Source organism: Phocoena sinus, chromosome 4 (assembly GCF_008692025.1).
Source record: "Phocoena sinus isolate mPhoSin1 chromosome 4, mPhoSin1.pri, whole genome shotgun sequence".
NCBI lineage: Eukaryota > Metazoa > Chordata > Mammalia > Artiodactyla > Phocoenidae > Phocoena > Phocoena sinus.
In genome coordinates, this window is record NC_045766.1 from 2,675,140 (window position 1) to 2,691,214 (window position 16,075).

A 16,075-nucleotide genomic window follows, 5' to 3' on the forward strand; every position below is an offset into this window, starting at 1 on the left:
GTGGGAGGAGACGTCTGTCCGGGTGCAAGCCCTGCAGCCAAGGGTCCCAGGTCCCAGGTCCCAGCCTGTCTCCTTATTACTCTGCTCCCTTAGTTCACATGCAAAGGTATGGCTTTGGGTGGATTTTCCACCAGGTGTCAAATGTGACCATCAGAACCAGGGTGGGCCTGCCCCACTTTTCCCCTGATGACACAAATTCCCAATAACAGCCTCAGAAAAGGGGCATAAGCAGAAGGGTGATGCAGGATGGGTGGTTTGACCACGTGTGGTCATAAAACAGGTGCAATCAAGCCAGGAAGGCTTCTGTCACCCAAAATGATTATAATTACATCAGAAGAAGGCAGCGTGGTCTAGTAGTTATGTGCCTAGAAACTGGAACCAGACAGCCTGAGTTTGTTGCTTGCCTCTGTTGCTTTTTAATTATGTGACTTTGGGTAAGTTACTTCCCATGTCTAAGTCTCGGTTGCCTTTATGCCCTTATCAATGGTGTACAAGTAATAGATAGAAGTGCTTGGCATGTCGTTAACAAGCTCCTACGGAGTTACAGTGTGCATCATCCCTGCACCACCACCCGTACCATCCTGTCCTGCTTTCCCCAGGAAAAGGCCCAAGGCCCAGGGACCTCTCATCACCATTTGTTCCCCATCACAAAGGTGCGGGGAGACACACTGTGATCACTCAGAGGAAGAGGAGAGTCCCGTCTGGCCCCATCCCCTCTGCATGTGCCAGAGACCCCAGCCAAGAAGCCCTCAGCTCTGAGACAGCCACCTGCAAAGGGGTCAGCTGGTGGCACTTCCTACTCACCTTGAACAATTCTGATGCAACAGTCAAAGCACAAAGCCCCAGTTCGTCTCGATTTGTGTCATACCGGCTACCTCTAGTGCTGAGCTAGGGTTGAAGCCCACACCTGCACACACCCTTGAATCTCTCCTTCTACAGGTCCCCCCCTCCACTGCCCCAGAGGATACGTGCTGGATTCCTTATTGACCTTCACTCCGTCTCCAGCCCATCAGAAACCCCTGCCCTGGGCTCCCTAGGTATGTCCCCAAGTCCCACTTTTCTCCATCTCTCCTGCTGCCCCTGTGGTCCAGCCCACTTTGTCTCCTGCCCAAACCACTGCTGCTGTTCTCCCACCTCTTCCTCGGCAACCACATCCCTTCTCCACATAGAACCATGAATTTCATCGTGCTGCTCCCGTTTAAAGCCCTTCAGCGGTGCCCCATGGCATTTAAGATGTGCCCATCTCCCCTCCATGGCCCTGAAGGCCCATCATGATGGGACCCTTGCCACCCCTCCATCCTCTGGGCCTAACCACACGGGCCTCCTTTCTGACCTTGGGACTTTGCACTGGGTTTGCCCTCTGCCGAAAATGTCCTCTGCATCTGTGGAAGGCTGCCTTCTTGACATTCTGCAAGTTAAAGCTCACACATTACTTCTCAAAGGGGCCTGGCTGACCACCCTACCTCCTGAGCCCCATGTATTATTAAGTCATCTCCAGTCTTATCACAAACTAAAATTCTTCCATGAGAGTATTCTTTTCATTTATTGTCTGTCTTCCTTCACTGTATGAAGGTTCCTTGAGGATACATTGTTCATTGCTGTCACCTCAGCATCTCGAACAAGGCCTGACCCCATAGTAGTTGCTCAATAAACATTGGTTGAGTGCATGTATAAACACAGGTTTATTCACTCCCTCAATCCTCCACCGTTTGGCCCAGTGCCGTCTACACAGTAGACAGATACTCAAGGCATATCCCCCCACCTCGAGTTCATATCTTAGATGTGTACCTGCATAACTACAATAAAAGTAATAAGTGCCTAGATGCCAGATGAGTGGTTACATGGGCCACCAGGTGTACTCAAATGAGGTAGAATCATTTCCCCCTGAGGCCATCTGAGAGCGCTTCGAGGAGAAGACAGAATTGCAAGTGGGTGGGATTTGGAATTGGCAGAGATGAGACAGAAGTGAGGACTTTGAAGAAAGCAGAAGTCCAGGAGGAAGGCCGCCCCGAGATGGAAAAGCATGAAGGAAGTTGTGGCAGAGACGGGAAGAGGTAGGCAGGGCAGGCTCCGGAGGTCCATTAGGGCCCCCTGCCCACCCCTTTGAGCAGCTCAAGCACTTTGATCCACAGAGGCAAAAACCAGGCTTCCCCACAGTCCCCAGTGGTGAGCCTGCAAGCCTCACCTATCCTCAGTCTCCGAGTTCGACCTCATGTGCATAAACACACGTGTGTGTGAGCACACGTGTTCAGGGAGTGCACTCTAGGCTACTAGCTGTAAGAAGTGATCCAGTAGATTCAATTGTGCCAAATACTGGTACTCTATTTTTAACATCTTCCAAATATTTTAGCAAATAGTGTGTTGTCCTTATGGGTAAAAAACCTTCAGGGAAGTCACAAACAAGCTCAGCTTTAATTGTATTCCTGATGTGTTAACTTGGGTCAATTCATATATTTTCTTTTTTCAGCCTCTGAGTTTTTACTGACATGAGTTTTCAAAAACAAGCATCCATATTAGTGTGGGGGGCGAGGGTGGGGGAAGAGGGAAGGACAGGGAGAAGGAACTCTGCTCTATTGGTAATAAAGCTCCAGGTTCACCCCAGACGGTCGTTGCAAACAACCTCGATCATTCTGGCTGGAGCTCGAATCTCCCGGAACCAGCAGACACCACACCAAGCTCCTATATGTTTTTTTCTAGTATCCAAGACCTATTATGGATAGAAAGCTTAATAATGTAATAGAAGGCTTCTACTTTGTATGTGGTTTTACTTCTAGCAATTGTATTTTCCATTAAATACCCAAAGGCTTAAAAGTAAATTTTTTTCCTACTCTGATACTTATCAACAGGAAAGCTTGTGAGGTTGTTACATTTGGGCATTTGATTTTAGTTAAAATTGTCATATTTCCTTGTATAATTTCCCTCCTATTTTTCAAACCTTTAGAGGTATCACAGACAGTGATTCAAATGCCCCACAGACTCACAGATTAAATGGAAATTATTAATATCCATAGTAAGCCACTGAAGACCATTCCAGGCCAAAGCTATGTTATTAAAATATTTTTATTTCTTAAAAAGTTCACCCTATGTGTGTGTGTGTGTGTGTGTGTGTGTACACCTCCCTACCTTTTTAATGTGTGACCATGTTCCTTTTATCAGTTGATCTTCATAAGAGAGCTGTACAGTAGACACACAGGTGAGACAGGCCGCATTTCGGGGTGGCAGAGATTAGAAAGACCAGCAAGGAGGTCTGAAGGATGCCAGAAGTAGCAGTGACCAAACTTCACTGTGTATCAGAATCACGCCCAGACTTTCTGTGTACCTTTTCCCTTAGCTCAGTCTATGTGAGAAAGACAGAGAGACAGAGAGAGTGAGAGAAGCTGTACATGTGATTATTCCATCAATTCCGTCTGCACCCGGAGAACCAGTAGCCTTCCTAGGCTTTGCCATGCCAGCAGTTGCCCCAAAATACCGTCATTGATTCTGAAACAAGACGGAAACCAGCCTTCTTTCCCATCCACTCACTGCCCCCAAAACAAACAATAAAAAAAGTAAAATAAAATAAACAGAAGAATTCCAGAAAGGTCAATGCTGCCAGAATTTGTTATGTAATAGATTTAAAAATCCTTCCCCAGGCTGTTCCCACAACTTCGACCACACTTTGGAGGGCCTGGGCTGTTCCTGTTGACCCTGGTGCCCTGGCAACAAGAGAGTGAAAGAATCATCCTTGCTTTTCTTCGTGCTAAAACTTAGACGTGAGCAGTAACAGGGGAGATGGGGGAAGAGAAATGGGAAGTGGGTTCCTCAGTGCTAGCCCAGTGGTTCTCAAAGTGTGGGCTTAGACCAGAAGCATCGGTGCCCTGGGAAGTTGTTAGGAACTCAGATTCTCTTAACAGAGACCTACTAAATTGGAAAGTCTGGGGGGTCATTCTGACGCACAGGAAAGTCTGGGGGACCTTAGAGGCAGGCCACGGTCTTGTCACCAGCGGTGCGCTCACCAGCCATTCAGCGGTGACAGCTCAGCAGGCTCACAGAGCCAGTACCCGCCGCCCTCTCTGCCCCGCTTCCTGTGCCTCCCACCCTGCTGCCTGCTTCCTGCTTCCTGCATGTGCACTGTGACTCTAGGCAAAGAGGGTCACCGTCGGGCAGGGTAGGATCCTCTGATCCCATTAAACTTCCTGGAAGACCAGCAATCAGTCCTGGCCTCAGGGGACCGTCTTTAACCTCCCTGGGTGCTCCTTTGCCCACCTGCCTGCCGGGAATTGGGTGAGAACCCCCTGAGGCGGTCATTGTCATCACAAGGACCAGTAAGGGTGACCGGAAGGACTGTCCCTGGCAGGGAGCAGTGCTGACAACAGCAGATAGTGGAGAGGCCACAGCACGGCGGTCACTGGACCGCAGGCCAAGGAGCTGGAAGGCCCCAGCGGACATGGGGGCCTGGTGCGCGCACAGCACCTGAGGGCTTGCGCGCGTGATGCTTCTGCACCAGTAGGCCTGGGGAGGGGGCCGGGATTCTGCATTTCCAGCAAGTCTCCAGATGACACCCAAGCTGCCGACACCCACCCTGTGAGCAGCAAGGCGATGGATGGTTGCGAACAAGGGCAGAGAAGTCGTACCAGTCCATTCTGCACTCTGCCCTCCAGTTTGCCCAGCGTACACAGCCCAGTCCCTGGAGGCGACCCGAAGCAGAGGGCTTCCCCCAGCCCGCGGAGGCCTCCTCCAGCTGGCGTGTGGAGGGCTCGAGCCAAGCAAAAGAATCGGAAGCCCCTGGGTGCTGTTGGCCAGACCTCCCCAACCCCGCCCACGCCGTGCCCACCTCCCACAGAAAGGCACCCCCCAGAGTGCGCCGTGCTCTGAAGACGGCCCCCAGAGCCCCCAGAGCATAGGTCACCTGTGTGCGGTCAGAAGCATTCCTGTTGTTCCTCCCTCTCTCCCTCTTTCTCTCTCTCCCTCTTTCTCTCTCTCTCTCACTTTTTCTTTCTGCAGCAACAATCCTGTGACCATGATCACTGGGGGCCTTTGAAAGCAATGGCCAAGACAGGTATCTTTGATCAGAGAACTAAAGGACGTGAAAACTCTAGGGTCTGTTAACAAAAGATGCGGAAAGTGTACAGTATGTCAGTTCAGAAGAGATTTTCTGCCGCGTGAGAACCGTGATCCGTGATCCCTTCGATGTCTCCATTTAAATTTTCTTTGTCTCACCTCAGCCAGAAGACATTGGACAAGCGCCAATAGTAAACGCCCCAGAAGGTGGAAAGGTCGACTTGGAAGCCTTCAGCCATTTTACAAAAATCATCACACCAGCAATTACCAGAGTGGTGGATTTTGCCAAAAAGTTGCCTATGTTTTGTGAGGTGAGGACATTGCTCTTCCTTCTTCATTCTTTCTCATTGTAGTTTCCTCGATCTCCAGGAATACCGACGATGACATGTAATTTAATACTAATTAGTCGGGGCTTAGTCATACGAAAGCCATGGCAGTACGGAACGGCAATGCACTGTTTCGTGCGCCTCCCCACCTTCTCTGTTGGGTCGTCATCCATTAGCTTGTCCACATGAGGTCGACAAAGAGCCTCTCGACCTGCCTGGCTCCAGGCGCAGGAAAACATGACAGCCATCGCTCCATCAGTCAGCACCTGTGATGTCCCGGTTGCCACGCCCAGGTTTGCCACATTAAATCCAGTCCTGCTAACAGATCAGCAGGATAGCGCTAATTAACCCCATTTCACAGATGGGGAAAATTAAGATCAAAGAGATGACTTTCACCCACTCAAGGTGAGGCCGTGGTTCTCTTGAGTCTCCAGCTGTATTATTTCCACTATGTATCCCAGCAAGATGGCTGTGTGGTGGTTTCTTCATCCTCAAGGACAGGTGAAATGACCCTCACAGAGCAAGGATCTTAAAATCTCCGTAAGTCTTCCCTCTTAGAAGCTCACCCTTTCTTGCCCCACCTTCAGGGCACACTGAAGAGCTCACCCACCAGAGCTCATAGACTTTCCTCGGGACACTTCATCCCAACTGTAGCCGTCCTACCATGTGGGAGCTGAGGGCACGGGCTCTGCAGGGGCGAGCGTCCTTGATTAGTTATCAGATGTCTTCAAACCTTGGTTATCTCATCTTTAAAATAGGAGTCAGAGTAAGATCTACCTCTTAGAACTATTAGGAGGCTTCAATGGGATAATTTATGGGTAGTGCCTGGGTCATAAATGTTCCATAAATTTCAGCTGTGAATTCTGCTGTTCTTTCATCTATTACATTACCATTCTGTCGCTAATCTTCTTTTTTTTTTAATCAAATGGGGTTGATGATGTTTTCCGGAGAATCTTCCCCTTCAAAAAACCCCACCGAGGGCCAATCTGTTGCTCTTCAGACCTCCAAGAGGTCCCAGAAAGATCTCGAACAGAGAGGGCCACGTCCTGCCCCCGGCCCCTTATGGAAGCTACCTGAGTGCCAGGGAACCTAGTCTCCCCCAGAAGGAGGCTTAGTGTCCTCACCTGGAACAACCCCATCCCACCGTGGCCTCCAGTTCACGTGCATCTATCTGAGTTTGCAGTCAAGGGAGCCCGCTAGGATCCTGAGAGCCCTCAGACCCTGATAGGGACCCTTCTCGTGGCCATTTCTGAGCCTGCACAGAAGCCACACCCGGAAGGACAGAGCAGGGGGCTTCGGGACACAGGAATCTATCTGGTCGTAGGCCTCGCTGAGACAGAGTGTATGCCTCCTGGTCACCCCCAGCCGCAGGGTGCTGGGGGCCAGGTGCCACGCGGGCCGCCAGCAGCCGCGTGGTGGGGACCACTCGTACCCACCCCAGGGGAGCCGGCGAGCCCTGGACGAGGAACTGTGACTTGTATCTGTATTTGGTGTGCTTTTCCATGCCTCTGACCATTTTTTTAAATTAACGTCTATTAAAGTTTTGGAGGCTGTTACAGAAATCATACGTATTCATTGGAGACCGACACAGCACAATAAAGGCAACGATTCATGGTAACACCACCAGGCGATGAACTGCTGACATTTTGGAGCATAGTTCCTTTTCTCAAACCTGCGTATGTATACACACGTGCATATATACACACACATACATATCCGGAATATATAGTTTGTACCATAATGAACGCTCTACTTAGGAAACTACCTTTTCAGACTTTTTACTAAAGAGTAAGGGGCACATATCATAAGGGTACAGGTCAATGAATTGTCACAGACCCAACACACCCGCGTAACCCGCACAAAGATAAAGAAACAGATCACTGCCAGCAACCTGGTGTCTAATGCCTTAACTTTCTACCCTCAGCTGTAGAACATAACATTTAAGTGTTCTCTCATGAAATAATATTGCTTAACTCTACAGTTAACTACTTAATTTTTAAATTGTTATACAATTTTTAAAGGTTACTTTCCATTTACGGTTATTACAAAATATGGCTCTATTCCCCGTGTTGTACAATACACTCTGAGCCATCTTATACTCAATAGGTTGTATCTCCCCCTCCCCTCCCCCCTACTGGTAACCACGAGACAAAATAATATTTAATGACCACATAGTATGCTAAGGAATAGCTCTCCCATAACTTAGGTTCTCTGCTGTTACAGGATCTTTAGCTCACATCCAGTTTTTCACTAATATAAATATTCTGCAGCGAGCATCCTGGTACCTACGCCCAGTTCACAAAGCTGCCTATTTCCTAAGGGCAAATCCTAGAAGTCGAATTTAAGGACCTTGGCTACACCTTTTAGGGCTCTCGATACGTGTTGCCAAGTTGCCCTCTAGAAAGTGTGTACCCTCTCGCGGCTGTGCCGTGGACACCGGCTTCCTCTGACTCCAGGTACCATCTTTCGTTCCTGTGCACTGGGTTGAGTTTGTTTGCCTGGACCTCTCTTGGTCCTCTCTCTCCGGGCTGTGCCCTCTTTTCTCAGTCCCTGGTGTCTGGAAAGAACTCCGTTGTTTGCTAGCTCAACAACTTGAGCTAGCCTATCAGTCCTGCGTTCCCCTTTGAATACCCACCAGAAAATGTTTTTCAGAAAACGTAAAGCTCGTGGAAACCAGCCTCTGAGAGATATGTCAGTTAAAGAAAGAAAAGAAGCCTTCGCCACCACCAGCCACAAACACGCCGTGCACTTATGTCCTTGGCAAGGCTGAGGGCTCAGCACGCAACTTTTCAAGGATGAGTTGCGGCGAGCTTCTCCCTTCAAGTTTCCCTTAGGAATTTACGTCTGCTTCAAAGTCATGATTTCATCTCTCTTTCAACCCTGATATTTTGTAGTCTCCAAACTGAAAAAAAATGTGGGCGGGCGGCTACTCTGACAGCAGAGATGCGTACGTTTCTGGTGTTTGTGGCCTCCTGAGGGCCTTTACCCTCTGACACCGTCTTTGGAACGCCAAAGAGGGAAATGAACTGTGGAGGCCCTGAGCTACCTGTCGAGTGGGCCGGAGACCCCAGGTGGCCTCGGGGACCAGGAGTTCCGTGCCAGAGGCAATCTGACGCATCTGCTGTTCAAACCGCACTCGCAATAGTTTTCTGCTAAGATCTACGCCAGCCTGCCAACCGAGGGCTTCGAGAGATCTGACGTCACTGCGGGCAGAGCTGCCAAAAGCGCACCTAAGAATCACTTGTTAGAGTGCAGGGCACTGGCGTCCCTGCCAATCAACCCGAGAGACGCTCTCCCAGGAGCCTCTCTGCCTGGCAGGCCCTTTCTGGAGCGTTCTCGCAATGGAAGTCTTTTGGCAGGTGACTAAGAGGTTGTTTGCCCACGTGCGGGAACAGGCCTCAGCAGGATCCTGCAAACCCCTCTTAAAGGAAGAGGCATCTGGCCTAGTTTTTAAACCGTTGGTGATCCTTGACAAATCCTTATTCTGCTTGTACTGAAATTTTAACTCTTAGCTGCATACTATGTGACAGCTTAAAAAAAAGAAAACAATGGTTTTATCTGATGAGTCATTTCTCTTTGCTACTCTATGTCCGTGGTTCTCAAGAGTGGGGTCCCTGAACCAGGTGCGTGGGCATCACCTGGGAACTCGGAGGATGCAGACACCGAGACGGCAGGGCCAGCAGTGTGTGTTTAACAAGCCCTCGGTGACAGTGATGGGGCTTTAGACAGGACCGCTGCTGCCCTCGGCAGTTAGGCCAGTGTCCACACACTTGAGCCAACTTTCCACTTGCCTGTGGAGGATCTAGCTACGCTCTGGTCTCCTGTTTCCTACCAGGCCCCAGGGCCAGGAATCCAAGGATGTAACTGAGGAGTACAAATTAGAGCCTAATTAAAAGCAAATCACAGTCATTTTCTTTTTAACGAGTAGAAGGAGAGAATTCACATGAATGGATTCCAGAACCAAATACAAAATGCCTTTTATTCTACAGAGAAAGCAAAGCAATTAAACAGTAAGGTGGGTAGGTTGAGTTAGTAAAAAATATGAAATATCCCGTATTTTAAAGGTAATTCATAGTATTACTTTCAGTCTGACATAATATCCTAAATTGAACTAGTCAAGTGTTGCCAAGAGTATTTCCCAAAAGAGAACTGGTACCTGCTTTAATGAAGAGATAGAAATTACGTGTCATTACATGTTCGTTGTTTACGGAAACGCACACCCAAAGCCCTTCAAAGAGCGAGCTCTCCCCTTCTCTTGGCCTTGGATTCTAACAGAGCTGGCTTCCACCCCTCGCCTCACCCACAAACACTCATGGGACTCCCTAGCATGTCGCTCGATCTCTCAGTGCCTGAATTTCCACACCTGTCAGTAAAACTGGAATTAGAGTATTTACCTCACTGCATTGCTGCGAACATTAAACAAGGCGATGCATGTAAATCTTAGCACGATGCCCAATTCATCAAAAACACCCATTAGCTAATAGTCTTTCAAACTACTTTGATAACGGCACTTAAACATTCTTCCCCTCCAGAAAATCAAACTCTCATTTTTTATTTCTTCGCAAAGTTTTTTTTTTTAAGTTTATTATTGATGTTGTTATCACATTATCACAAACCCTAATTACCAGGGCAACCAAATGAGCTTAAAATGAGATTAGGACACTGGCGGAAATATACAGCATGTGGAGTGATTCTGGTGCCTGAGGTGCTGAGGAGAACGTGACGACCTAGGAGCCAGGAGGTCTGGATTCCGGTCTCACCTCTGGCTCACTAGGTGACTGAGCAAAGCTGGGGCATCTCTCAGTCTTGTGGGTGACACGCATCTGTAAGCGACCTCCTTGTTCTTGGCCTTTTAAGAGATTCAGGGAGCAAACTTGCTTCAAAACACAGAGCAGGGCAGTTGCCAGCTAAACGGTGGAGTCAGCTGTTGACTGTTAGAGCTACCAGACCACAATGGGGGTGCATTCAGGCAGGTCTCCGTTGGTGGTGTAATAGACACCCCCGTGACAAGCACAGTTTCACATGTGACTGGAATATAATGCAAACCACCAAGATTAAAGTTGGTGAAGATCACGAGCAGTCTGGAGTATGAAAAATGGTTGTGGACGTCTGCCGCCGAGCAGAAAGGGAAGGCCACGGGCTCACAGAGGGCAGGACGGGTGCTGCTTGCGGGGGACCGTCCCCGTGGCCCTGGAGGCCCCGCGCGCGCTTCCTAACTGGCCACTGCTCCTTGCTGACGTGCCCTGGTTCTTTTCAGCTGCCATGCGAAGACCAGATAATCCTCCTCAAAGGCTGCTGCATGGAGATCATGTCCCTTCGCGCTGCTGTGCGCTACGACCCAGAAAGTGAGACTTTAACCTTGAACGGGGAGATGGCGGTGACTCGGGGCCAGCTCAAAAACGGGGGTCTCGGGGTGGTGTCCGACGCCATCTTCGACCTGGGCATGTCGCTGTCTTCTTTCAACCTGGATGACACTGAAGTCGCGCTCCTTCAGGCCGTCCTGCTGATGTCTTCAGGTGAGTGTGCCCAGACTGGGCATCCAGAGAGCTCGCGCTTGTCTGGTGTGCATTCAGATCACTTGATGAGTTTCCGGTCCCCCGGTAGCTTCAGAATCACGTCTCGCTCCCCTCCAGCAAGCGAGCGAGCGGGGGTTAGCCGACGGCCTGGGACCTGAAGGGGGGTGTCAGGCTCCTGATGCTTTCTGCAGTCTCCCCGTGTAGTGGGGAGGGAAAAGAGGAGCCGTGCTAAAGACTCCATGAAACGGTCCACCTTCCGTAGACGCTGCCCGGCCTGCCTGAGGCGGTTGACCAACCCTGCCCCCTTCTGGTTTTGTGTGTACTGGGTTTCGCACAGGAGGCTGGTGTCACTCATACTCTTATCCTGTGTGGTGGGCAGGCTCTAGCACGGCCTTCCCTTTTCCTCCTCTTCTGACGTTCACCCCCTCCTGTTGAGTGTGTGAGAACCCATGACCTACGCCACTTAGAATCTGGGGAATTCAGTGTCACCCATGTGACTGCGTTACATTATATCATACGCGAGTCCCTCTTGGGAGCAGATGTGCTCTGACCACTCTCCTTGCTCAGGTGACAGGGAGCTGCTTGTGGCCCCTGGAGGCCGAGGGCAGTCTCCAGTCGACAGCCAGTGAGAAGCCAGGGCCCTCGGCCCATCGGTAGAATTGTCCTTAAAGAAATAAAGTGTGTAACTCATCTGAGGCCTCCCTGTGTGACCTCGAGTGAAGCTGCTAGGGTCTCTGGCCTTCGGTGTCCTTTAAAATAAAGAAACGGAACAAAGTAAGTGCAGGGCAACATCATGTTGATTTTCTGTCTGGATCAAAAGTTACAGGATCCTGTGGAGAATTTATCTGGCACATGCAAAGAGAGAGCGGAGACAGGGAACAGAAGGGAGATTCAGCAGAGCCTCAGAGCAGCAGCATCAAATGTGAAGGAAAACACGAAATTAAAATGCACCAACTGCAATCTGAGCTGGATAGCAGATTTCAAAAGCCAGCATATTTTGTTTAAACTCAGAAGAGTGCACTGAGACAATAGCCCTGATTCTTCCTTTCAGATTAAGCAGAACCCTACTTAGAGGCTTACTAATACAGATATTTCAATAACTAGACACGTAAAGCATGAATGTATTTGATCAGAGCCACAACCTGAGGAGAAGTGGGCAGGGGGATGGTAGGGCTCCCTGAAGCTGTATGAGGAATTCATTCGGGTTTATACGGTTCTTTTTTTTTTTTTAATTTTTATTGAGGTATAATTGTCATATAACATTGCATTAGTTTCAGGTGTACAAGATAATGATTGGATATTTGTATATATTTCAAAACGATCGCCACAATAAGTCTAGCTAACATCCATCCCCATATACAGTTGCACATTTTTTTCTTGCGATGAGGACTTTTACGCCCTTAGCAACTTGCAAATATGCAATTACAGTATTATTAGCTATAGTCACCTGTACATTACATCCCTATGACTTATTTATTTTATAACTGGAAGTCTGTACCTTTTGACCCCCTTCACCCATCTCACCCACCCACCCCCGTCCTCTGGCAACCACCAATCTGCTGTGTCTATGAGCTTGCTGGGGTTTTGTTTGTTTTTTAGATTCCACAAATAAGTGTGATCATACGGTATTTGTCTTTCTCTGACTTATTTCACTTAGCATAATACCCTCAAGATCCATCCATATTGTTGCAAATAGCAAGATTCCATTCTTTATGACTAAATAGTATTCCAGGGTGGGGTGTGTGTGTGTGTGTGTGTGTGTGTGTGTGTGTGTGTGTGTGTGTGTGTGTGAATCACATCTTCTTTATCCATTCATCCATCAATGGACACTTAGGTTGTTTCCACACTTTAGCTATTGTAATAATGCTTCAGAGAACATGGTGGGGGGGTGGTGCAGATATGTCTTTGACTTAGTGATTTTGTTTTCTTCAGATAAATACCCAGAAGTGGGATTGTTGGGTCATATGGTATCTCTATTTTAACTTTTTGAGGAACCTCCATACTGTTTTCCACAGTGGTTGTACCAACTTACATTCCCCAAAATAGTGCATAAACGTTCCCTTGTTATTTTTCTTTTTGATAATAGCCATTCTGACAGGTATGAGGTGATATCTAATTGTGGTTTTGATTTGCATTTCCTTGATGATTAGTGATGCTGGGCCTCTTTTCATGTCCCTGTAGGCCACTGGTATGTCTTCTTTGGAAAAATGTCTATTCAGATCCTCTGCCCATGTTTCAGCTGGATTGGTTGGCTTTTTGCTATTGAGTTGTATGAGTTTTTTATATTTTTTGGATATTAACCCCTTATCAGATATATGATGTGAAAATATCTTCTCCCATTCAGTAAGTTGCCTTTTCATTTTGTTGATGGTTTCCTCTGCTGTGCAGAAGATTTCTGGTTTTACATAGTTCTCCTTGCTTATTTTTGCTTTTGGAGTCAAATCCAAAAAATCGTTACCAAGACCTAGGCCAGGTAGCTTACCACCTATGTTTTTCTAGGAGTTTTATGGTTTCAGGTCTTATATTCAAGTCTTTAATCCATTTTGAGCTAATTTTTGTATATGATATGAGACAGGGGTCGTCTCATACTTTTGCATGTGGCTATCCAGTTTTCCCAACACCATTTATTGAAGAGACTGTCCTTTCCCTGTTGTATATTCTTGGCTCCTCTGTCGTGAACTAACTGACCACATATGCATGGGTTTATTTCTAGGCCTTCTATTCTGTTCCATTGATCTATGTGTCCGTTTTTATGCTAATACCATACTGTTTTGATTACTATAACTTTGTAATATTATTGTAAATCAGAGAGTGTGACACCTCCAGCTCCGTTTTCCTTTCTCAAGATTGCTTTGGCTATTCGGGGTCTTTTATGTCTCCGTAGAAATTCTGGCGTTGTTTAATCTATTTCTGTGAAAAATGCCATTGAATTTTGATAGGGTTTGCATTGAATCTGCAGATTGCTTTGAGTAGCATAGACATTTTAACAATATTAATTCTTCCAATCCACGAGCATGGGATATTATTCCACTATTTGTGTCTTCTTCAATTTCTTTCATTCGTGTCTTATAGTTTTCAGTGTATAGGTCTTTCACCTCCTTGGTTGAATTTATTCCTAGGTATTTTATTCTTTTTGATGCAGTTGGGAATGTTATCTGCAAATAGTAACAGTTTTACTTTTTCCTTTCCAATTTGGATGCCTTTAATTTCTTTTTCTTGCCTAATTGCTATGGATAGGACTGGTAATCCTATGCTGAATAAAAGTGGCAAGAGTGGGCATCCTTGTCTTGTCCTCTATCTTAGAAGAAAAGTTTTCAGCTTTTCATCATGTAGTATGATGTTAGCTGTGGGCTTGTCATATATGGCCTTTATTATGTTGAGGTACAGTCCCTCTGTACCCACTTTTGCAACCCAATCGTTTGCAGCCTAGATATTCCCCCGTCATCCAGCCTTCTTTTGACATCCTTCTATCATTTTTTTGAAACTGCCTTGATTCCTCTCCTACACCAGTGGTCCTCCCAAGACTTGGGGAGGTTTCCTGGGCTGTACATGGTCATGGTCTCCTCTAGCTCCAGCTTCCCACTGTGACTCTTCTCTGCACAGGGTGACCCTAGCGTCGCTCATGTCCCCTTTTCTTTTCATTTTAATTTCCCAAGACACCACCAACCCAGGGCTGCTACGGTAGCAACCGAAGGTATAAGGGACGGGAAGGTAAACAACTAAATTTGATATCGTGCTGCTTTGTCTTCACCAGCGTTTCTTCCCATCGGACATTCCTCCTCTGGCATCCAGGCCTCCTGAGATCTTCGCAATCTCTTTTCACACCTCTCTCTTCTCTGCATTTCCATGCTTGTCAAAACCCTTCCTTATTATGCAGAGTATTTCAGCTCTCTAGGCAAGGCTTCTCTTTCTGTAGCCTAGGAGGGAGGCATTGCCCTTCAGACCCAAGGAGGTGATTTGTCTAAACTAGAGACATTTATCTGAACAAAGCATTGACTCGCTTCATGTAAGTTATGCCACTCCCTGGTATCTTGGTCCCTGATGCCCCAGAGTTCCTATAGCCTCCATGCCCATTCCTAGGAGTTGAAAGTCCCCAGATCAGCCCACTTCACATGAAAGGGCTTGAACTGGACCAGGCAAGCTGCCTCATTTCTGCCTCCAAATTAACCTCCATCTTCTTTCTTCCCCTCAGACCGCCCAGGGCTTGCCTGTGTTGAGAGAATAGAAAAATACCAAGATAGTTTCCTGCTGGCCTTTGAACACTATATCAATTACCGGAAACACCACGTGACTCACTTTTGGCCAAAACTCCTGATGAAGGTGACAGATCTGCGGATGATTGGAGCCTGCCATGCCAGCCGCTTCCTGCACATGAAGGTGGAATGCCCCACAGAACTCTTTCCCCCATTGTTCTTGGAAGTGTTTGAGGATTAGACTGACTCATTCTCATAATTCCAACAGCACTGCTGGGTGTCATTTCATTCCATTGCCTAGCTCTTTTTTTGTTTGTTCCATTATTTCTTTGTGTTGGGAGGGATTGTTTGGGGGAAAGGGGAGGTAGTCCTTGGCCTAGACATGGATGAAATTGCCCCTTGAATGCGGGTACTTGTAACTACTGCATTTTGTTCTCCAGTCCTTTGAATGCTTTGGAGGTTTTACAGTTGTGGAGGTGGCAGGGGACAATCATTAATTCACCAGCACCAAGCCATCACCAGCTCCCATCTGTCCCAGTCAGAGACTGGAGCAAGCAGAATGGTGCGGCAGAAGACTAAAGAAGACTTAAAGCCAAGACAATATCGTCATCTTGAACCGATCCTGATTTCTGCAGCACTCAGATTAGCACGTTGCAGACCACCTTCGGTTAGACGTGGCTTTCAGCGTACTAGGGAAAGGTCTGAACACATTTTTATCTATTCAAGAGCACGCTGTTTTCAGCACTCTTTATTCTCTCTTAGCAGCCTAACCTGGAATGTATAGGAATATTTGTTTCCCAACAATTAGCTGTCCTTTCACTATAATTGTTATAATCCTGTGATTTAATTCGAGTTATACAAGGGCATGACTCAAAGATGTGCAGGTGTTTGACTGATTGAGGCCAACCAGGAAAATAATTTCTTTCAGTAAGCCCAAAGAAATTCGAAGTCTTCACGAATGTCAGTGACTCAACAGTTTCCAAAAATTCACCTAGTGTTA

The 16,075-nt window shown here is 47.5% G+C and overlaps 1 protein-coding gene across 7 annotated transcripts in view; it reads left to right on the top strand.

Annotated features, from left to right (window-relative positions):
* Positions 1 to 15,378, top strand: part of THRB (thyroid hormone receptor beta) — a 396,926-nt gene extending 381,548 nt beyond the window's left edge. For all 7 annotated transcript variants that reach the window (XM_032630404.1, XM_032630405.1, XM_032630402.1 and 4 more), the window contains 3 exons: positions 5,205 to 5,351; positions 10,624 to 10,882; positions 15,075 to 15,378. In XM_032630404.1, coding sequence (XP_032486295.1) covers positions 5,205 to 5,351; positions 10,624 to 10,882; positions 15,075 to 15,316 — 648 coding nt within the window. In that variant the 3' untranslated portion in view covers positions 15,317 to 15,378. The remainder of the gene's footprint in view (positions 1 to 5,204; positions 5,352 to 10,623; positions 10,883 to 15,074) is intronic.
* Positions 15,379 to 16,075: the final 697 nt, after the last annotated feature.